This window comes from Capricornis sumatraensis, chromosome 9 (genome assembly GCF_032405125.1).
Source record: "Capricornis sumatraensis isolate serow.1 chromosome 9, serow.2, whole genome shotgun sequence".
NCBI classification, from domain to species: domain Eukaryota; kingdom Metazoa; phylum Chordata; class Mammalia; order Artiodactyla; family Bovidae; genus Capricornis; species Capricornis sumatraensis.
In genome coordinates, this window is record NC_091077.1 from 58,459,826 (window position 1) to 58,484,485 (window position 24,660).

Sequence of the window (24,660 nt, forward strand, 5' to 3'; positions counted from 1 at the left end):
CGGTCCAGGAACTTCCACAGTAACTGAACACCCTAGATAGTTCTGCTGAAGGTGGCCTACAGAGCACACTTTGCTAAACACTGTCTTAGACTTAAATTCAAAAGTTTGTTCTTCTTACGGTTGTTGGAGGGAAGGGAGAGGGAAAGGAATAGTTAGGGAGTTTGGGATGTTCATGTACACACTGCTCTATTTTAAATGGATAACCAACAAGGACCTACTATATAGTACACAGAACTCTGCCTGGATGGAAGAGGAGTTTGGGGGAGAACAGGTACACACACACACATATATATATATGGCTGAGTCCCTTTGCTGTCCACCTAAAACTATTACAACATTATTAATGAGCTATATCCCAATATAAAATAAAAAGTTTAAATAAAAAATAAATAAAAACAAATCAGAAAAAAAAGCTTGTTCTTCTAAGCTTGTCATTTGGTTCACACTTTCTCTGGATGAAGAATTTGGGAGAGTAATTATATATATCTTGAAAAAAATCTTCAAGCTACAGAGCTGAACTTCAGAGAAGTTTCTACAAGGGCTACATAACTTAAGTGTAGCTCTTTTCCAAGAGGTAATAAAGCCAGGCAAGATCTCAAAACTGGTCACTGTTATGAGAGTATGTGCTTTTCATAAAGGAGATGAAAAGTGAAATGCTTTTTCTCTCCCTTCAAGGAAAGATGTAACGATATCAGAAAAAATGAGAAAAGTAAAAAAGCTTACCTCATCCAAGTCATCATCAGGAGTAGCTGGTGTTCGGTCTGTTCTAAATGAGGCCATTGATGATGTTTCTGAATCCATGGAGTCCTCATCATAGCCAATAAATGGGTCCAAAACAGGCCTCTAATGGAGGGACAGCACACATTTACCAAAAAAACTAAGTGGGGAAAGTCGACACATTACCAACACACTGTCAACTGCAGACATGCAAATGAACAGGGAACACATAGCTCCTTTAATGTTTCTTTGATAAAATAAACATATTAAGCATGAACACAATAATTCCAATAAATGTTTCTTCCATGTTATTTCACTTTGATACCTTGGAGGAAGATTAATATTTGGCTCTCTTCATAAAAACCTTGGATGCTCTCTTACGTTACATTGTATATCATGCTGATTTTATGTGATTTCTTCTGTTGGGTATTTAAGCTATAATCAAGAAGTTCTGAAAGTTCAGGTATCTATGAGAAGGGATTATCGAATCCTATCATCTTCATTCCACACACCCGTGGTGGATTCATGTCAATGTATGGCAAAACCAATACAGTATAAAAAAAATTAAAAAAAAAAAAATAAGGCAACTGTTTTTTTGTGTTTTTAAATACTATAAACATTTTCCCATATCTTCATTATTCAATGGTATCATTTTAAGTGGCTTTATAATTTTTACTTAATTACTATTTTGTATTTTTTAAAGTATAAATAATGTGATTAATATCTACTACAAATATTTTGCAAAGTCTATAATTAATTTTCTTAGAAGACTTTATGATTAAAGAAATAAACATGTATTTGGGCTTTGGATACATCTTGTCATTCTATCTTTCTAGAAAGTAGGAAACATTTGTACATTTCACTGGTAGTAGATTCAAGCCCCCATTTTTTTGTACCTCAATGTGCGTTATCAAATGAGGCAATTGTTTAAAAAAATCAAACAAACTGACAAATTAAGTAGCAAAACTTTGTGGATTTTAAGAGGCTATACAGATATTACAATTGGCATTATCAATACTATTGCCCAAGTGAATAAAGAAAATATAATTTAATCAATTATAGGATGGGTATCAGATGCTAATATTATTCATGGGAGACATAAAATCATATGTCATGCATGTTCTTGAAGCATGACTCTCCAGCTTGTCAAATAACAGATAACCCTTTCTACGTCAAATCTAGTGGGTTCTTCACTCAGAAAACCTGTACTAAAGCAAACACTTTCAGCTTAAAATCCACAACACAATTGTTTTTTTCAACAACACAATCACTTTTGGACTTCTAAGAACTATCAAGAGGAAAGATTTTCTTCTGGCAAATAAACCCCATGCTCTGCTGCAGCTCAGGAATATCTGATTTATCATGTCTTTGCAGGAAGATGCCTTGGCAAGCCTCACTCCTCTGGCTGTGCTTGTGTGTGGCAAAAGCCTGATAACCTAGTTTCCTCATTACCTTAATTGGCTTGGAACTTCTTCTATGCTTTCTTCTACGAATGAGCTTTTCCCGGTCCTGGAAAAGAGATGAAAGGCTTTTTAGATCTTGAGTTGGTACATATTTCCCTATAGGTTTTTGTTTTGTTTTGTTTTGTTTTGAAAGACAGAGTTGTTTTTTCCATGAGGCATGACATATTTCTATTTAAAATAAGATTATGTTTAGTAAAATTGGGCAATTTTGGATTTGATACTTAAGTATTTTCAAAGGAAGAATATTTTACAACTTTTCATGATAATCTGTGTGGATCTGAGAGCCTCACAGTCAGAAAGTACACTGTGCTCCTAATTGGCATCCTTTATTTTATACTTGAAATGAAGTACAAAATAGCTATTCATTTTTCTCCTAAAGTAGGATTCTTCAGTTTCCTCAGATCCCTCCAGGCCAGAATACTAGCGTGGGTAGCCTTGCCTTCCTCTAAAGGATCTTCCCAACCCAGGGTTTGAACCCAGGTCTCCCGCATTGCAGGCTGATTCTTTACCAGCTAAGCAACAAGGGAAGCCCAGGAATACTGGAGTGGTTAGCCTATCCCTTCTTCAGCAGATCTTCCTGAACCAGGAATCAAATGGGGCCTCCCGCATTACAGGTGGATTCTTTACCAACTGAGCTATCAGGGAAGCCCAGATATAATGACTGATTTCTTAATTCATTCTTTTTGCGAAAGGAGATACTCTGGGAATTTGGTGTCCACCTTCTAAGTATTCCATATGGTTATTGTACAAATTCAAAAGTAGAAGAAATAAGTAACACTTATGTCTGTCTGAAAGTCTGGTAGAAATGCCTCAACATCTCAAAATTCTACTTAGCTTAAACCGAGGATACTCAAAGTCAAGCAAATTCTTAGACTAGTGAATCTGTGAGATTTATGAGTTATTAAGGATGTGGAACTGAAGTGAGGGGCATAGAGATTTGAAGGGCATGTTTAACAAATAACCTAGATTAAGCCAGTGGTGTTAATTTTTTCCCCACCTTTATAAACAAAAATAATTTGATCATCCAATCTCAATATATTCAAAACTTTAAAAATTTATACTTAGATGACTCTCCTTAATGTGGCATATGCATTATAACATACACTCAATATAGAAAATTTTTAAAGGATGAACCATAAATAATTATAAGCAGAATTTATAATCCTTTTTGTCCTCAATAGCAGTAAATCATGTTGTTCACACTACTCTGGAGAATACTGTCTGAAGTTCTCCCATCACATCTCTGTAAGCCTTGGCTTGGTTGTGAAGTTAGAGTAATCACAGATGTCACTTGCAGAATAAAGACAGAGAGGCAAGGGGGAAAAACCAAATGCAGATACAGGTCTTAGTCCAAGCTGTTGGTAACACAGGCTTCCCTTGTGGCTCAGCTTGCAAAGAATCTGCCTGCAATGCAGCAGACCTGGGTTCAATCCCTATGTTGGGAAGACCCCTTGGAGAAGGGAAAGGCTACCCACTTCACTCTTCTAGCCTGGAGAATTAGAGTTGGACATGACTGAGTGACTTTCACGTAACATAGGTCTCAGCCAGATGCAGATGGGAGTAACAACTGCTTGACCTACTTCAGCAGGTACTGAAGTCCTCAGAACATCTGGACTGGAATTTCAGCTGTCATGTCATTGTGACATTGCTGTTCATTCGACAAATATTTATTAAACTACCAGACACTGAATCAGGTGTTGGGAAATAAGAGGCCTATAGTCCTGTTATTGTAGGCAAAATATTTAATCTCTGAGCCTCAGAATCTTGATACTAGAAGGTAAATTATAAGATATATCACACCATCAACCTACTCATATATAATACATTTGGGAATTCTTTTAATGTGCTCTGTAGCTATTATTTGAGTTATCAAATTAGTTAACAAAGGATTATAACTGAAAAGAGAGAAAACAGTTAAAGGATATAAAGGAGTTTTGGAATAGTCTTTTGAACCTATTTACATATTGATCACATGAACTTGGACCTTTGGGGCTAATTCAAAATTATTAAGTGCTTCTAGCGTATGCTGATTTCTTGCCTACTTGTCCTTGAGAACAGCTTAGAGTTTACAGATTAACCAAGACCTACCCTTGTGAGCTCATCAATAATGTTCTGTTGCTCAATGACCTGAAGTTTTAGAAACTCTGTCTCTTGTTCTTCATTAGCTTGATCGAGGTCATTTAGAGATTTTAATTTCTTCAAGGGTGGATGGGATGTGATTTTTTCTCTCTGAGTTGAAAAAAAAAGAAAGTAGAGGTGGAGACTTTAAAAATCCCAAACTTCAGTGGTTAATATAAAATGTTTGTAGAAATTTTATGAGGTTCCAGCTAAATGTGAAAACTGCCTAGCTTCAATACATAGACACACACACCAACTAATATCTTCACGTATATTCTATCTGCTATAATAGGTGGAAATCATTGGGAATGTCTGAAGACCTCTACAGCTGGACTAGAAGTCTGAAAGAGTACATTAGCACATCACCTCTCTATATAAGGCAAATGATGGCATCTATTTCCAGTTATTATGGAAGATCTTAGAAGATGTGGGTACTTACTATACTGTTCTATAAAGAATACATTAGTAAAACTCTTGGAAGGGGGCTTCTTTTTAAAACATTTTATTTTTAAAAAATTTTAGTGAATCATATTTGATTTACGATGTGTTAATTTCTTCTGTAGAGCAAAGTAACTCAGTTATACATATGTATACATATGTATTCTTTTTTCATACTCTTTTCCATTCTGGTTTATCATAGGATAATTGTGATATCACAGGATATTGAATACAGTCCCCTGTGCTGTAGGAGGGCCTTGTTGTTCATCCTGGAAGCAGGCTTCCATGGCTGAGGAGACAGGTGGGAACTCTGCTTCTCTATTTTGGAGCTTTTGGAGAGTGTGCGGATTCCTGGCAGTGCTCCTATCGTTCTGCAAAATTTAGAAACTCCATAAAATTCAGAGCCAGCAGCCTGCTCTTGATTTCTTCCTTATGGGTTCTTCCTTCCTTCTTATAAGGGAAAAATCTAAACTTTCACAAACAGCACTGTATAACATTTTAAACATAAACTGGGGAAGATCAGGAAGTCAGGTTAGTGGCATAATAAAAACAAGGACGCTGCCCTTTTGCAGAGTATGTGATACACACCATTTCTGAATTTTCCTTGGTAACGGCTTTTAGTTTCTCTTCCATGCGCTGCAAAGACACCATCAGTTCATCATTTCTCTTGGCGAGGCACTTGTTCCTTTCCAGAAGAGGTTTACATTGTTTTTCGGTTTCCCGCACACGCTTTAACTGGGAAGACATAAGACAATGTGTCCCTCTGTTTAGAGTCTGAAAATAACTGCATTATAGCAACAGCCACCAAAAAAAGTGTAAACTATATGCAGGATATTTTAAACATAAACATCTAAAAATTATGAAAACAATTCCTACTACCAATAAGCAAATGAAAGTAGCACAAAAGAAAACGGGCAAAAGACAAAGGGCAAATCACACAGGATATCAAAAAGGCCACTAGGTATTTGGAAAGTTACTCTGCCTCATTAGTAAGAAGGAAAATAAAAATGAAAATTTTATAATAAGAATACACCTCATACCCACCAAAATGACTAAAATGATCTATAATATTATCTTTACATGTTTATGAAGACAAGGAGAAAATGCAATTCATATATTATTGGAGGGAGTTTAATTGTCACAACAATTGTGGAAAACTGCTCGGTAACAAGTGCTGACACTGACTGCATGTATACTCTATGATCCAGTAATTCTGCCCCTGGTATAGTACCCCCAGACATGAACATATTTCTCACCAGGACATGATGTAGTAGAACCATTAACAACTTTAAACTATCATAGAACAACAGATATGTCCATTAACAATAGATGAATAAATAAATACATATACTTACCATATGTAATTGTATATACATATTGTACCATATATTTTTATAATAAAATATATATATACCATATACTTCTATAATGAAGAAGTGAAGTGAAGTGAAGTCGCTCAGTCGTGTCTGACTCTTGGCAACCCCATGGACTGTAGCCTACCAGGCTCCTCCCTCCATGGGATTCTCCAAGCAAGAGTACTGGAGAGGGTTGCCATTTCCTTCTCCAGGGGATCTTCCCGACCCAGGGATCGAACCCGGGTCTCCAGCATTCCAGGCAGATGCTTTAACCTCTGAGCCACCAGGGACGAATAGGATGGAGTTGTGAACATGAATGAATTCTATATGCAACACAATGAATGACTCTCATCAATGTAACACTGAGCAAAAAGCCAGACACAAAAGGATAATTATTGTATGATTCCATTTACAACACATTTTTTTGGTGGTTATTGGACACACTGCACAGCTTGTGGTATCTTAGTTTCCTGATTAAAGATTGAACTTGGGCCCTGGCCATAAAAGCATTGAGTCCTAAGCACTGGAACTCCAGGGAATTTCCTACAACACATTTTTAAAATGGCGATAGACATCTATAGTAAGAGAATTCAGTACCAAGGTTAACTTCAGAGGGATGGTGATCAAGGATGGTGATCGAGAGAGGTCTCAAGAAGGGGAAGTTCGGAGATGCTGGTAGTCTTCCACTTAACTCATCAGGCTAGTAGTTACATGAGTACTACACATTGGGCATATTTATTGAATTGTACCTTTATTATTTATGCACTTTTCTTTACTATTCTGTACTATAACATCATATATACTACTATAGGGGCTTTCCAGGTGACTCAGTGGTAAAGAATCCACCTGCCAGTGCAGGAGACAAGGATTTGATCCCTGGGTCAGGAAGATCCCGTGGAGTAGGAAATGGCAACCCACTCCAGACTTCTTGCCTGGAAAATTCTATGGACAGAGCAACCTGGTGGGCTATAGGCTATGGGGTCGCAAAGAGTTGGACATGACTGAGTGAATGAATGTGGACATACTACTATAACAAAATGCCTAAAAAATAATAAAATTTGAAAAAAAAATCTGCTTAGAACTCACCAATTCATTTCGTTCATCTCCAAGCAAGGTATTCCTGTCTTCTAATTTTCTTATTGTGGCGTTCAACTCAGCTATTCTCTTTTGATTTCTTCGCAAATCCTACCCAAGAAAATTAAAATGGGAATTTCTTCAACAAAACTTTTCACAAAGTTTCAGAGTACTGCTCTTAAAAGTTAACAGGCTTAGTTCCTTTCATCTGGCTTATGAGTTGAGAGTAAAATGTCCTCTTATTCAGAAGAGAGTAAATATTTACCTTATTCCAAACCCCCAAATTCACTGCTTGGGTTTAAGATCACGCCTGGTTGAAACTGCAAATGAATTCTATGTGGCAGATACTCCCTGGGGCCCTGACTCCTGACAAAGGAAGTGGTAGAAAGCTGGATCAGTCTATGAGACCTGTGAGCTGTGAGATCAGGGTCATGCTGTGATTACATGAGGCCCAAGGAGCATCCCTTATGCCATGGCTGCACAGTGCTTCCCACAGGTTAGAGAGGCGTCCTGTTACTACATTCAGCCAAAGAGAGTCTAGAATAGGAGGTGGGGATGGGATCTGCAAATTCCTGCATACCTTTGGAGAAAAAGGTCAGATTCAGAAGGCTGGTGCATTACCTCCATGTATGAGACACAGTAGATTAATGGACAGACTTTGCTGGTAGATTTTGCCCAGATCAGCTGGCTTCCACACTGGTGTAACAGACATGGAATCACTTCACACATAGCAATCATACATTAATTCTGTGCTCTAGAGTCGACAGGACCATTACACACTTACATGTCCATTATCATCTTACATGTTGATAGTGCTCTACTGTTGACAAAGCAGTTCCACACACATTATATCTCTGGATTCATAGTATCCTGGAAGATTTTGCAGAACTGAGAAGATTTAGGGAGGTCTAAGTTGTTCAAGGCCTCTAACAGTAGCTCAATAACTAGCATATATTGGATGCTATGCACCAGACTCCATGCTCAGTATTTTGCATATCTTTTCTCCTAACCTCAGACTAGCTCTGTGCAGTACCACTATTGCCTCTGTTTTACAGACGAGGGAACTCTGAGCTGTCAAAGGATCTGCTAAAGTCACACAACCAATTGGCAGATCCAGAATTTAAACTAAAGGGTATGACTTCAGAACATATTCTCTTGACAATTTTGCTACACTGCAGGTAGGTGTCAGTGATAGAACTAAAACTTACATCTGCTAAAATCTAGTTCAGTATTCTTTCTCCCACCTACCAGGAGAGATATATATATATCCATAAATTATTCATTACTGAGTTCTAAGTATTAGCAATACTTTGAAATCTATCTTTGTTCCTAAATAATACATTGCCATCTTTTTAGCAGGTAAATACTTTGAGAGATAAAAGATATGAAAGTAAACTATATACAAGCTGATTTCTATCACTACATTTCTAAAAATACTTTCTCATATAAAATGATGAAAATACAGGAAAATAAGTATCAAACTCAACCAGACTTGAAGTTTTCAGATGACGGTTACACAAGATTTAGTCTTTTACACAGTTACACATTTTGACCCCTGTACATGATAACCACTTTTACCAGTTTCCAACTCAATTGTTCATACAAGGGAAAATTCCCAGTCTTGGCAAGAGGCAAAGTATTTTCATCTAATTGATGATTCTTAAAATACACTGATGTCGGACAGGTATCATTTGGCTAGAAAAATTCTATGAAGAATTTTAAAAGATCTGTAATTCTCTTGTGATCTGCTAATAGCAGTTCCGATCACTTTGTTGTCTATGAGTATAGAAAACCCTGCTCCCAAGATACTCCCTGGTTTTATAGCAGGAGATAGAATTGATTTCTCTGTAGTAAACAGGAAAAGAGCTTAAGTGAAAAGTAAAACTTAGGTACTAAATAAAAGATGACTCCTGAGTCTTTAACTTCAATTTGAACAGACTTACCGGACTGCTGCAGTGTTCAGAGCCGTCTCCTGCCCTTCCTGGGATTTCTCGTTTCGGACTGCTCATGTTACATTCAGCCTCCTTGACCAGAAAGAGCTGTTCATCCAAAGCCTCCTTCTGGAGCTGGAGCTTCTGTACATAGCCTGTTTGGGTTTCCAGTTCCTTTTCCAGAGAAAAGATGATCCTGTCCTTGGCTTTGATCTCATCCATCTGAATTAAATGACACCCAGGACATTTTATTTAACAATGCTGCAAAGAAATGCATCTTCACAATGGTATGAGCTTAGCTTCTTTCTGCTCATTGAAACAGGAAAAAAGAATCATGAATATGACAAGTATATTTAATTCAGGAATAAGGCAAAACTGGTGTCAAGGAGGGTAATATTTTTCTCTCTAGTATATTCTGTGTAGATGCTGTGATTCAGTATGTTGTTTGAAATAGTCTGAGTGGTTGGATATAGAAAGCAAAAGTTAACTCGAAGACAGGTTATTAGTGTTAATTAAAGACAGATATTAAATATTCCACTACAATGTCTCCCAGGACAATGTGTGATGTTACTTCCTATTTGGGGGAATGATCTTTGAATTCCTTTTAAAAAGCAGTAACAACAATAAACAGGTCATTTGTAACTGAAGAAGCTTCAGTATTTCTAGTAGCCTCATCATTTTCTAAGGCCAGTATGTTTGCATACAGGTGGTGAATTTGTCCTTCCATGGTTCATATTATATAGCTCCTTTCATTCCTATCCATTTTCCAGAGCAGCCAGTTCTTAGCAACCATTTTATTACTACCATCAGAAAATCATGGTTGGGACAAGAACACGAATGGAAAATACCTGGCAATATTAATCACTGTTTTCCCACCTGTATCTGTGGGATATATTTATTGTTAAGTCTGAGCACGGTCTCAGAAATACTTCTCAACTAAAGGCCAAAAGTACTTGGTACCCGTTGATCAGATTTCCACCAGACTAAAAACTTGCTGCCCCCTGAGTGAGGGCTAGTGAAATTATTGTCTATAAACAATCTTTGAAGAAAGCATAGCCTTTGGGTAAAGCCTTTCTTCTCATTTCATTATATTTTATGAGAATATTAAAAATGGAAATAGAGTAGGCAAGTAGACACATTTAATATAAATAATATGCTGTTCTCCTCTTTATAAGAGTGTCTCCTTACACATAACAAATCACTTTGTATAAATATTTCTTTGCTGTGTTCCTAAGACCAAAATACATTTTTGAACATATCTGAGACAGAAATTGTGTTATATAATCACATTTCCCCACATGTAACTATTTGTGAGCTAATGCCTCCAAGTCACATGATTAAATTTTAGGTCATTTTGGGGAGGTCATGGTCCTGGGATATCATCTGATAACTTGGCAAGTAATCAAACACTGTCCTGTTAATTTGGGAGTAAAAGCTTTGTCTTTATTTTTATCTCCTTGTAGGAGATGAGTCTAGTATTATTCTTATCTAAGAAGCATGTTCATTTGTTAGATCTGTTATCCATGGTTTATTTACAGTTTACCAGAGCTCCAGATCTGCATGTTCCTAGTTGGTTTTGAGGTACCCTACATAAATAAACCTGCTGGGAAATCATCTCGTCACACCCATATAATCATTCTCATCATCATAACTGAAATTTATTGATCTTTTAATACATTTAATGCATTCAGGGTCTTACATATCTTATCTCATTTTGATACAATTCTATTATGTAGTTCTGTTATCACCGCTTCACAGGTGATGAAAGGACCCAAAGGGTAAAGAGCTTGATCATGGTCATATGGCTAATAAATGATGAAGCCTGATTTAAAATACAGACTTATGACCCTCGAGCCCATGCGATTAGGCACTGTGCTATACTTATGCCAAGATTATCCTTGCAGCATTTTCTCAAAGTGGTTTTCTGTAGACTATCAAGTAACTAGTGTCAAGGAGTCTCAACTGCATACTGGTTATAAGCATGGACTCTGGTTTCAGAATACTGAAACTCTTCCAAATTCCTAGTTCTTAAGTAGGGAGAGGGTACATATCAGAATTCCCTGGGGAAATTTTCGACACAGGATCGCTCCCATTTATCTCCCTTTCTGTTCCACAAATGGAACTGGGTGTTGGGGTAAGAACAAGATTAGAAGAAAAAAATGAAGACAAGTACATCTGTATTACTGAAAAAGTTTCCCGTTTTTCTGTTTGCACTCAATTTTTGAACTAAGATTCAGAGAAACTAGATTTTACACTGTTACTCAGAGAGATACCATGCCTGTCTCTGCAATGTGCCAGTGAAAAGAAGTCATGAAAAAAATTATAACCATGGATGGGTGGATATATTAGTAGACTTACATTGAAACCATTGACAAATAAAAATATTTAATGTAAAATATTTAATTTTAAATATATTTAAAAAATATTTAATTTCATTTACCTACCTGGTGACTCCAGAGTTCACATCCTGATTCTTTCTTCAACAGCCATTGGTGTTTTAAAAACCAAAGGCAGGGCAGAGACCAATATTTCTGCACTGCGTTTGGTCTTTATTGTCAACCAATACAATAGCACGAATTGCAGATAAAAAAATTTGCAAAGTTTGGCAAAGGCAACATTTACAGTCACACTGTATTTCAGTACAAAGAAAATTACATATTTAATTTTGTCTAATATGTCCTCTGATAACCACTTTTTACATAAAATTGAAATCCTAGAGATATCGTCCAAGGGACATAATTAGAATTCTCAGAATATAAATGGTTAGACTCAATAGATACAAGAAGGAAAGTGTTTTTAAAGTTCTTTTCTAAGAAAATATTTTTAGAGAAGCACAAAGTATACTTGAATAGGTGATAGCTAATTTGATAATATATAACCCAGCTATAACTGGTGCTAAACATTCTGAATACAGATGCAAATAAACACTTCTTCTAAGACAAGGTCAATCTGCAACATTATATCTTTTACACAGTAATTCTATTTACTTTTAAGCATAGTGAAAAGACTGATGTGGCTTTTGGTCACACATATTAAAAAAAAGCTTCAACTCAGTAGGGGTTGAAGTAAGTCTTAGAAATTGGTAATAGCAAGTAAGCCTGGTAGGAATGACAACCAATTTAAGAATTACAATGGTCCTTGTTTTGAATTGCCTTCATTTACTCTAGGGAAGAAGATCTATTTGTAAAATGACTAGGGATTTTATAGCTCTGCTTCTTGCTTTCAGACATGGTTCCTGGGGAGAAAACACGTGAATTCCTCAGTATGTTCCCAGTGGCTGCCATTTTCAGACAGCTTGAAAGCCAAAGAAAATCCCCCAGCCCCTGTAAAAACATTTTACAAATGGAAAGCCTACAAAACATGCTGATGTTGGAAGAGTATATCATTCAGAAAATTTTTATATACACCCAAGGAAACGAGCTGTTAAATAAATACCTTGCCATACGTGTGAGGCTAGAAATTTCCAATCTTTATGAGAAAGATGACTCCAAAATCTTTTACCTTTTACAATGCCAATTTTGGCCTGGGTGCATCTATTTGCCTATCGACTTATATTATACTTTGAACAGCACTAGACAGAAGAGGGGCACTGCTTGTAATCCACTCACGAAAAAACACCTGAAAAAGCAAGCCCCACGGCTGTCTGAAGCCTGGAAAGAGAACGGTTCTGCCCTGGGTTACTAACCAGCCTCCGAATATCCCGTTCCGACTCCCACTTGATCTTGGAGATGGCTTCCTGGTGGGACTGATGCTCACTCCTGAGGTCCCCAGCCTTGATTTTATCCGCTTGGATCATGTTGCTGAGCGCCTCATCCACCTGCTTCTTGGCCGTTTTCAGGTCCGCAATCTCCTGTAAGAGCTTAAGGCGCTCGGCATCGAACAGTTTCCGGGCCTCCTCACGGGCCTCGATGGTGAGCGCTGTCCTTACTTTGTCGCTGCTGCCGTCCCGGAGCGCGCACAGCGCTGACTTGAGCCTCTGGATCTCGCCATCCCGCACCTTCACTGTCCGGGCCATTTCCTGCTCGTGCTGCTTGATGAGATTCTCCCGCACGGCCTGCAGCTCCTTCATCTTCTCCTCGTGGAGCTTGGCTTTGAGTTCCGTCACCAGGACCGTGTGCTTGCGCTGCTCCAGCTCGCGGATCCTCTTGGCTTCTTGAGTCTTCTCTCGTTCGAGTTTAGATACCTGAGAGGTGAAAGGAGGAAGCGAGGTGAGCCTCATGAGAAAGATGTGCTCCTAGGCAGGCTTGGCAGCTCAGATCCCTGGGATCTCCTAATGCTTTATCTCTTTTCAAATTCTAGCCCGCAGTGGTAGGAGGGAGGGTGCCCGCGGAAACCCACAGGCCTTTTTATGCAGGGAGGACAGCATGTGAGGGCTTCCCTGGTAGCTCAGCTGGTAAAGAATCCGCCTAAATGCAGAAGACCCCAGTTTGATTCCTGGGTTGGGAAGATCTCCTGGAGAAGGGATAGGCTACTCCAGTATTCTTGGGCTTCCCCTGTGGCTCAGCTGATAAAAACTCGGCAGGCAATGTGGGAGACCTGGGTTTGATCTCTGGGTTGGGAAGATCCCTTGGAGAAGGGAAACGCTACCCACTCCAGTATTCTGGTCTGGAGAATTCCATGGACTGCACAGTCCAGGGGGCCGCAAAGAGTCGGACAAGGCTGTGCCACTTTAACTTTCACATTATGTGAAAGGAGGAAATACCCAAGGATGCTTCCAATACTTTGTTCAGACAAATATTTGATGTTCTGGGGCTTTACTATTTTGTGTGGTCTTCAGGCAAGCAGCACAGGCATCACCCAGAGGCTTATCAGAAGTGCAGGGGATCCATCCCAGACCTATGAATGATAACCTGCAGTTTAATGCATCCCCAGGTAACTGACATACACATTAAAATTAGGAAATTGTGCTCTAATGTTTTTCATCTTGGTGAGGAGTTCAAAATAGATCATCTGGAGATCATTCTAGACTATACATCCCTGCTGCTGCTGCTGAGTCGCTTCAGTCGTGTCCGACTCTGTGCGACCCCATAGACGGCAGCCCACCAGGCTCCCCCGTCCCTGGGATTCTCCAGGCAAGAACACTGGAGTGGGTTGCCATTTCCTTCTCCAATGCATAAAAGTGAAAAGTGAAAGTGAAGTCGCTCAGTCACGTCCAACTCTTAGCGACCCCATGGACTACAGCCCACCAGGCTCCTCCGTCCATGGGATTTTCCAGGCAAGAGTACTGGAGTGGGGTGCCATTGTCTTCTCCAACACATCCCTAGTGAGGGCTAAACTGATAACTGTGCATGTCCTAGGACACCCAGGAGAGTCCATAGTTCAATATTTTGATCAGACTAAAAAACTGGTGCCTAAAGTGATAGCATAAAACATTTCCCTTTCTTTTTCTTCTCCTTTTTTTTGAAGAGAAGATAACTGCTGCTAAGAGGGAAGTGAGGAATGAAGATGGTTGATATGTGCTCAACTTCACCTTCCTTACCATAGCAACTTGGTTCCATCCCCCAAATTTTTACAGATACACACACACCAGTAAAAACCCCTGCAGTACAAGGACTTCTCTGTTACAGGAGGTCAGTGGCTGTTATTTCAGCTACATGGGTGTCTGTCTGCATTCTTCAATACCTCTTATCTCCATCTCTCCCCCACCTATGTCAACACTCTGAGGAATTTAATAAAGTATTGCTTCTAATCTTTTTACTTGCAAGGAGAAAAGAAAAATTCTCCTGTGTTTTGTACTATTTCCAATGGTAATACAGGTCTTTATAGCAATAGCACTGCCTTAATTTGGCTGGGAGTTCGTCTCTGATTTAGTAGGTAAGTGTGTGGCCTGGCATCTGTAGCTTAAAAAAGCCTCACTAGGCTCCTGTACTGTCCTCCTCCTACTGTCATCTCTGCTGCCTGTCTTTGTTCCTCTGTCTCAGTCTTTTGCACACATACACACACAGGCAGTAACCTAGAAAAAGGGAAAAACCGGGCAGCGCCGGGAGTAATATCTAGGTGAGTGATACTGAGTCTTTGCCATTTGTAAAATTAGAACATTTTGTGAAATAATTGCTGAGCCTTTCCAGCTAAAATATTGTAAGATCCAGATTCCTTATTGAAACAATTGTAATTATGAAGTAAAGTGTCTGAGATTTTACTTACCTTAATGGTTTACTTACCTTTAGCTAGAACAGAATTTTCTAAGTCCACATGGCATTCTATGAATATTTGATTTTAAAGGTACAACAATTATTCCCATGTAGGTTATTCTAAAAGGATTCAGGACACAAGGAGATTTGGCGAAATAAAGAGTCAGGCTTCCCCACGACTGTTCTTGGGTCTTGCCTCCAGCCCAGCCCAGGTCCCCTCCCCAGTGTCTGTTAGTGCGTACGTCCCAGAGCAGCGCTGTCCCTCACGGTGGCCATAGCCACAGCGAGCACTTGTGATACTGGAAAGTCTGAACTGAGCCTGGCCACAGATATAGAATACTCATCCCATTTCTAAGACTTAGTATGAGGTAAACATTAATATATCATTAATAACTTTTACATTGGTTGAAACCATAATATTTTGAAGTTTTTTGGCCTTGTGGCATGTGGGATCTTCCTCAAGCAGGGATCAGACCCATGCTCCCTGCATTAGAAATGTGGAGTTTTAAACAATGGACTGCCGGGAAAGTCCAAAACTGTATATAGTATTTTGGATAAATTAGGTAAAATAAAGTATACTATTACAATTAATTTGGCTTATATTTACTTTTTAAAATTGTAGTTACAAGAAGTTTTAAAATCACATATGTAGCTTGCATTATATTTCTTTTGACAGCATTACTTCAGAGTTCTTGGAGGTTCATTTAATGAATCGAGCTTTCGTCACACTGCTGCTGACATTCTCTTGGCAAAATCTTGTTATGATCTATGTGCCAGGGCTTCTTCCTGTTGGGGGATAGAATCCCAACATTTCAGCTGCCCCTTTCAGCTCTCAGAAGACTTGGTTGGACTTTCAGGTCCCATTTTAACTCCTCATTCGACATCTCAGGCATAGGGCAGTATTCTCTACACTTTCATGCCTGCCTAAGTTTCTTCTTCCTGGTCTGCCCTTTCCTCAGCTCCTTTTGGGATCCTCTCATTCCTCCTGACCTAGCTAGATGCTACCCTCTCTGGTCATATCACCCTGATCACCCAGGACCAAGCTCATTTCTCCTGCATTTTTCTTCTCTGTGCAGTTTGCTAACACCTCCTTGCTGGTCTCTTCCACATTTTTCTTTATGCTGTTTTTTTTTTTTTTTTTTGGCACACTTGTCTGTCTTCACCATCTCCTCTCTTACCCCACCTTGATTGAAAACTCCTAGAAGGCTGCCAGTGAGCCTTGTTCATCTTTGTCTACCCAGTGGTTGTCAGCACAACACAGAAGACAAAGAGCATGTGTGAAATTAAAGAATGTAAGCCAATATGTTTCCTTGGCTAGCCTCGTAACTAGAGGCAGGAATAATATATCCTGTCACACATTTTAGAGAACATGGGCTTGCACTGTTACCCAGAGCAGCCCTCATCCATCCCTTCCCTGTATAAAACAATAAAAGAAAAATACCCCCAACATATAATGTCTGCCTGTGTTCTTTTTGATATTTCTCCCAATGCTTCAGTAATGACAGCCTAAATCTTTCCATTTTTTTTTTTCAATGAAGTGAAGAAGGACTTTCTAGACTATGAGTGAGCAAATAGTACCCCATGAGCCAAATCTTTCCCGCCCCCTCCCCCTTTGTGAATAAACTTTTATTGGAACATAGCCAGGCCCATCCATTTCCATGTTGCCCATGGCTGCTTTCATGCCACAATGAAGTTGAGTAGTTTCACAGAACCTCTCTGGCCCACAAAACCTAGAATATTTACTATTTTGTACTTCACAGAAAATGTTTGCTGATTCTTCTTTTATATAATGTAAGTTTTGAAAAGAGGGGCCTTATTTTTCACTGAGTTAGAATCTCTGATAATTTACCTTCCATCTAATTTACCTTGGGGAAATTAACTCAAGTGATAGGAAACTATCATCTCCAATTTCAGCAGGATGTATTTACGTTCCTTAGGCATTTGGAACAGTATCGTGACCTTAAGAGCAGATAGGTACTGACTTACTAGGGGAATTTTAGCAGCTCTTCTTAGAACAATGAAAAGCTGTAGTAAAGATGGATAAAGGGTAATGAATTCTGGGTTTGTATTTGGATTTCACCATCTACTCTCTCTAAGAAAGTTGCTTTATCCTGAGGATCTTTGATTACCCTTTAAAAAAATACCTGTAAAAGAGATATTTTTAGGATTAAATTAGATAATGAATGGGAAAGTAGCTTAAACTGTAAAGTACTATAAAATGTAAGGTAATATTATATTGGATATAAGAGGAAATACTCATGATCTGAAATTATTATGTGAAGTTCTCTGCAGGTATATTAGGTTGTACCAGTCTGTGATGCTGTAATTTCTCTCAAGTTATAAACAATAATCTTTTATGTGTAGACTGGAGAGGAGATGAATGAAAAAGAAAAAAAAAAGTGAAAACACAGGTGTATGGAAAATATACTCTAGCATGAAGACAAAACAAATAGGAACACACACTGGCATTTTTTTCCATCACTTAAAGGAGAGCAGAGTATTCAAAAAAAAAAGAAAAAATATTGAATTACTTTTGGCACTTTTTAATGTCTACTTATTTGGTTGTCATGGCAACTGTCATTTTTGGCAGTATTTCTAGGTACGGTTTTTTTAACTTGAAAAGAGTTTCACTATGAAGGAGATACAAAGAATGTGACTGACATCTGGGAGGAAAAAAAGAGCCAATAAAAATTTTGTAGTAAAAACATTTTCTGAAAATTATTTATAGCTTAGGTTGTACCGCTAAGAAATAGATTTTAATATCTTAATGTAAGTCATGAAAATGAGTATACAAAAAGATGAAGAACTACCCCTGAGTAATATGAAAAAATATGAAGATAATACTTCAAAAGGTAAAAATTAATTAGTTGATTGAAGAGAGAATCAATTTTTACTTGTGGAAATGTTATATGGACAAAAATTTCAGCTCCATCACCAAAAATAGTAGGCATTTATCGGGGGCTTAACTTACTATGTATGAATTAGGCACTTTTTTAAAGGCTTTACACCTATCAATACACTTAACATCCTAGGCAGCTCTATGATATAAATAGTATTTATTACATCTGAATTTCTGATGAGAAAAGTGGGGAACAGGCTCCCAGAAGCACAACATAAAGAAGGCTGATCGGAGTCCAGGTGGGCCAGGAGCCAGGTCAGGGCAGATCTCAGATCTCCTAGTTTGTTCTGAAAGCTTTGGCAAGCTGGGGCCCCAGACTCAGCCTCAGTTTACTCACGTGTAAACTAGGATTGGTGATATCTTTCTCATATGATTGTTGAAAGGACTGACTTCCATAATCCAGCAAAGTACTTTGGATAGGTTAGAACACATGGGCAATTAATAACTATTAATACATGGTAGATATTAAATATTAATTTGATGAGCATTATTACACATTAATATTTTATCATGCAATGTATACTAATACCATGAACAACATAAACCTAAATACCCATATTATGGTGCTAAGATGTGTGCTACTATTACATTATGAGACCTTAGCAACTATTTTCCTAATAGAGATGTTCAAAGATAAAACTGGGTTTCCTCAAGATGTCCTGAATTTCTTGGTGACATCTCATCTTAACTTGGAAAACACTGCTTAATGTATACAAAGAAGTTATAGGGGGTAGGGTGGGACAGGGCCAGAGGGTGAGCACTGAACAGAGATTTGAATAAAAGACTTCCTATATCCCTTTTACCCCAGGGGTTTTATTAAAAAAATAATAATAATTAGGAAAATTTAATCCTGCTTCCATGGTGACAGAAGGAAGAAAATTCATGACTAGCTTTCCAGGCTTCCCATTATATTTTCTTCTTTTGTCCTAATTCTAGTGTTGCCTTTGAAAAATGCCACTGTAAATTCTGCTAAGATAAAGAGGGTGATATTTGAGCTTTAATGTGAAATCTAGGATTAAACGTTGGACTGCCTATCAAAGGTAAGGAGGGTTGAGAGGTTATCAAGACAAGACAAGCCAGCAAAAGGTTCAGCTTGGAATATCTGCATCAGATGTAGCCAGAGACCTAAACGCACAGTGGGCTGGCAGGGGTTTTCATGGGCACGAAGTAATTCTCCAACAGGAGATGTGAAGAGGGAGAGGCTGCCACCATAGGAATGGGGCTCATAAGGGCTTCTCCGGTAGCTCAACTGGTAAAGAATCCTCCTGCAAAGCAGGAGTTCCCAGTTTGATTCCCGGGTTGGGAAGATCCCCTGGAGAAGGGATAGGCTACCCACATCAGTATCCTTGGGCTTCCCTGGTGGCTCAGTTGGTAGGATCCACAAGCAATGCGGGAGACCTGGGTTTGATCCCTGGGTTGGGAAGATCCCCTGTAGGAGTGCATGGCAACCTATTCCAGTATTCTTGCCTGGAGAATCCTGAAGGACCGAGGAGCCTGGCGGGCTGCATTCCATGGGATCCCAAAGAGTTGGACACAACCGAGCAACTAAGCACAGCACAGCCTAAGGGAGATTTTATACAACCCGGGGAAGTAATAAAAGCTTCTCTCTTTTCATTTGTTGCTTTTAGTTACTTAGGTTTCCTGAAAACAAAACTAAATTTGCAGAAAGCAAGAAGTACTGGATGCCCAGTGTGGGCCCTGAACCTCCAAACTCTAGAGTACTAGCCTAAGGAGAGAGAAGGTTGGCTGGTTTTTGAGAGCACCCTGGAGGCAACAGAGTGCCGTGGAGTAAGAAAGCACCACCTTGATCACAGCCTTAGAGAAGATGGGAGTTCCCATGTTGGCTCCTCCTCTAGCTGTGTCACTGGGAGCAAATGAATTACATAGAACTTGTGTTCTTTCTCAGTGAAATCAGAATAGTAATCAGATGCTGCCTTTGTCCCAGGCTCTCAGTGAGGACTGCTTTGCAGTCTAAAGGGCTGTTGTAAGGGTGGAAACTCCTTTCTGGAGCTGACTCTGCCCAAAGCAAGCATCCCAGGCCTGCCACCCTGCAGACTTGACCCTCAGAGGCCTGTCCTCTGCTCCTGCTTCATCCCCTCTGTGACTGTGGGCTTCACGGTAGCAGCAGGCTGCCTCTGAGGGAGAGAATGACACCCTGGGGAACTGGGTGGGTGGATTTCACGTCTCACAGCAATCCCTCGTGTGCTTGCACACCCTGAGCGGCAGATCAGTGTCCACAGAGGAGACACACAGGAAAATACCATGGCTTCATGGCTCAGTGCTGGTCCAAGAAAGACAGATCTGGTGGAAAGGTTTCCTCCACCCAAGCCTGGGGTGGCCCGCCTCAATCAATACTATATTGTACTTATGCCATGGGGTTTTGGGGAATGTTTTAAAAACAATCATGATAATTCACTCAACAAGTAGGACATGTCTCCCACATGTCGGGCAGCACTGTAAACACTGGGGATCCCTTACTTAGTGGGTCCCTGAAGCAGACATGGAAGCATACATTTCATTAGAGCAGGGACAGCAGGCAAGAAACAAGCAAACAAATAACATAACTTCAGACATACGTTTCAGACTTTCACTTTCTTCGTAAGTACAGAGTCCTGTGATTAAAGCACCACAGGGCGATGTGCTAGACAGAGTACATGGAACGAAGGGAACGGTGTCATGTAACTGGGTGATCAGGGAAGGGTCCAGAAGAGCTAGAGCAGATTCCTTTCCTGATTAATCTCGACTATTTTGAAAGGATCTTAGCTCTTTTATGTTATCCATAACCTGCTCATTTTATAGACGCACAAATGCAGGCCCAAAAAGGTCATCCAGCAGAGAGACCCCACCTGTGTTCTTTCCTCTCCACCATAGGCCGCCATAGTTACATCCTTTTGGCCCCTATGATTGGAGTCCAGTCAAAATGACCTACATATCTCCATGTTTTTTCCTATCAGTGCTTTACAAATCTTTCAGATAATTTCTACTCACCAGAAGTGGGCTGTGTCTAATATTTTAGTTTCATTTCCCTGCAGTGGAAATGCAGGCATCTAAGGGGGAAGGATAGGGGCATATCCCCCACTCCCCCAACACACACACACACTTCATTTCTCCATTTGAAATTTGCATAATAGTATAAAAAAAAGTTCTGACATTGTCTCTTCCTCTGCCTATGGTTTTCAGTATTTTCCAGACATTCACATGTTTTAAGTATAGCACTGACTCTGCAAAACATGTAAACAACTTAAATGCCCACTGATGAATAAATAGATACAGAAAATGGGATATATCACCTCCTATACACACACAATGAAATATTCAGCCATAGAAAGGAAGGAAATTCTGTCATTTGCAACATTATGCCAAGTGAAATAAGCCAGATAAAGACAAACACTGTATGATCACACTTACATGTGGAATTAAAAAAAAAAAAAGAGCTCATAGATATAGGGAATGGATTGGTGGTTACCAGAGGCAGAATGGTTACCAGAGGAGATGGTTAAGGTGGTTAAAAGGTACAAACTCCCAGTTACACAGTAAATTCTGAGGATGTAATGTATAGCATGGTGATTATAGTTAACAGTCCTCTTAACAATATTTGAAGATTGCAAAAAGAGTATATCTTAACAGTTCTAGTCACAGCAGCTGAGGGTATAGCTCAGTGGTAGAGCGCACGCTTAGCATGCATGAGGCCCTGGGTTCAATCCCTAGTTATCTACATCTTCAGGGTTTCCCTTGTGGCTCAGCTGGTAAAGAATCTGCCCACAAAGCGGGAGACCTGGGTTCAATCCCTGGGTTGGGAAGATCCCCTGGTGAAGGGAAAGGCTACCCACTCCAGTATTCTGGCCTGGAGAATTCCATGGACTGTATAGTCCACGGGGTCACAAAGAGTTGGACAAGACTGACAGACTGTCACTTTCACTTTCCTCACAAGAGCAAAAACTTTGTAATTCTGTGAGGTGATGGCTATTGACAAAACTTATTGTGATAATCATTTCACAATTTATACATATATCAAATCGTTATGCTGCACACATAAAATCAACCCTGTTATACATCAATTATATCTCAGTAAAACTGGGGAAAACATTTGAAAAAAGAGCACAGACTTGGGAGGAGAGGGAAGGGGACTTGAAGACCCAGCTCCGTCACCAACAAGCACGTGACTCCGAGTGAACTGCTTTATCTCACTGAGCCTCGGTTTCCGCATTTGTAAAATGTGGGTAATGACAGTGCCCACCTCAGAGAATGGTAGTGAGGGTGAAATGTGATAACTGAATTATAACACAACATATCTGATAATATCCGCTCAAAAAATACACACACATAACTTAGGAAGTAAACACGACTATTATTCCATGCGACAAAGGAAGACACGGGTATTTCATAACCTGCGCAGGGTCACTCAGGTGCTAAGGGAAATAGCTGGGATTATGTGAGGAGGAAACGCAGTTCTTATCATGTGTGACAGATGGTAAACATTCACTAAAGTCCAGCATGTGTGACCCTGCTCTATCTGCAATATTTTCTGCACATGTCAATGGGATGATCTGTCTTTCTGGAAAAATGAGTAATATCCCATCACTCCAAAGGTTTCCACTCTTTAACCAGTCCATTCCCCCGAGGTTAAATTGTCATTTTATCATCATCCTAGCCTTGGAGTCAAACTGAGAGTGTGAATTCACATGTCGGCATTGTTCATGTTCTCTCTCTTAGAGCCTCGGCCTTTGGTAACACAACCGTATTTATTTTAATAAAACTGCTTTATGACTTGTTTGCCCTCTAAATTCGCTTTGCTCTTTGGGGAATGCTGCTGACAGCAGTGAGGCTTTGCTGTCGCCCCTGTGCTAGGATTATAATTAACTGCCATGGAGAGGGAGTCTGGGGGAGGGGCAGAGGGTGGACGACAAGGGCAGTGCTTTCATTTCAGAGCCTGGCTTCTAGTCTCTTGTCAGAGGAAAGGGAGATGACCCCTGACTGCTGGCTTAGACACCAGTGCCCAGCCCTGGATAAACAGGCACGATAAACAGCTCTGTCCCCAGTCAAGAGTTACCCCTTTTAAAAGGCTAGCACATGTGGGAAATGGCAGGGTTGGGATCTGCAGGGCCTCTGCCTCTTTAAAATCACATGAGCTTGGTCTCTGTAAACCAGGGGCAGGTTATGGTTCCCAGTATCCAGATGGACAGCCTTCTTCCCATGAAGGTAGTTTGTCATTCTGTTGTTACTACAATTAAAGCAGCCTGCCTCCCTCGAAATGCTATGTTGCCCCAGGGAAAGTTAAAACCAATAAAATGTTCATAGCTTGTCGACCTGAAAGGAACTGTGGAGTGGAGTGTTTGTCAACACGAAGTCAAAAAACCATCTCCACGGGGACTGTCTGGACCGTGTGCTGGAATTGCAGTCCTGAGCCTCATCACTCCTACTTTATCAGAATCTTTGGACTCTGGGCCCAGGGATCTCAATTTTTAATAAGTTCCCTCAGGTTATTCTAATTTCCAGTGATGCTTGAGAGACAAGAATATGCAGAAACAGATTCAGTCATCTGAATTACAGATCGACACACTGAGAAATTGAAATTTGTCCCCGAGGAGAGAAAAAAGCAATATTCTGGTTTTCTGACTCTTACACAAACATTTTTGACTTTGTTTTTGTTTGTTTTATGACACCACATTCTTTTTAACTTTATGGAAACTGAAAAATACCCTTCACAAACTTTACATTGGGGCCTGCTTATCCAAGGTCAAGGCTTAACTGAGACAGGGGGCCAGGAGCTTTGGCCAATTCAAGCTTTATTATTGTTCAAACCAGGAGAGATACATTTGGGAGAAAAGAACTAATTAAAATGTAATGGTAAAGTCAAGGAAGAAGAGGCAGTAAAAAAGAGTAAGGATATACGTTATTTGTCACTTGATTAAGAACATTCCCTTACTGCACAAAGAGTTATCTCTTTAAGGCAATTTTACACTGACATGATTGTCTCTACTTTGCAAAAATGTCTCACGCCTGTCACATATTTCCAAATGATTTCCTGTCCATGACTCTGTTTGATACCCATACCACTCTAATAAGAGAAGCATTAGCATATTCATTTAATGGATGAGACTTAGAAGCACAGAAACTTTCCTAAGTCTAATTAGCAACTGACTCAAGCATACCAGATATGGAAGGGATATTACTATGAATTATTTTTTCCAGAATTTACTATGTTCCAGGCAGCTCTCTGAGCATCTGACATGAATTTTCTCATACACTCCTCATCACTCCTTTATGTACGTGTCTAATTTAAACCTCCTCCCAGCTCTACAGGATAACACTAAGGTAAAAGGATAGAAATCACCTTTCAGTCATTCATCTACTCATTCAACAAATATATGTTGAGCTTTTCAGTCCTGGACATTTATTTAAGCTCTACTGATAGAGAGGTAAGTGAGGCTGCTGTCACAGAGATTACACTTGACTGGGGGGAGAGAAGCATTAAACAAGTCAATATATAAATACAAAAACCGCGCTGAGATGAACCAGGAAAAGGCAGCCCTT

At 39.5% G+C, this 24,660-nt stretch overlaps 1 protein-coding gene across 2 annotated transcripts in view; it reads right to left on the reverse strand.

Annotated features, from left to right (window-relative positions):
* Positions 1-24,660, reverse strand: part of JAKMIP2 (janus kinase and microtubule interacting protein 2) — a 56,224-nt gene that overhangs the window by 30,792 nt on the left and 772 nt on the right. For both annotated transcript variants that reach the window (XM_068980927.1, XM_068980926.1), the window contains exons 2-8: positions 12,782-13,279; positions 9,109-9,318; positions 7,178-7,276; positions 5,325-5,471; positions 4,269-4,409; positions 2,170-2,226; positions 724-843 (exon numbers count right to left, since the gene is read on the reverse strand). In XM_068980927.1, coding sequence (XP_068837028.1) covers positions 724-843; positions 2,170-2,226; positions 4,269-4,409; positions 5,325-5,471; positions 7,178-7,276; positions 9,109-9,318; positions 12,782-13,279 — 1,272 coding nt within the window. The remainder of the gene's footprint in view (positions 1-723; positions 844-2,169; positions 2,227-4,268; positions 4,410-5,324; positions 5,472-7,177; positions 7,277-9,108; positions 9,319-12,781; positions 13,280-24,660) is intronic.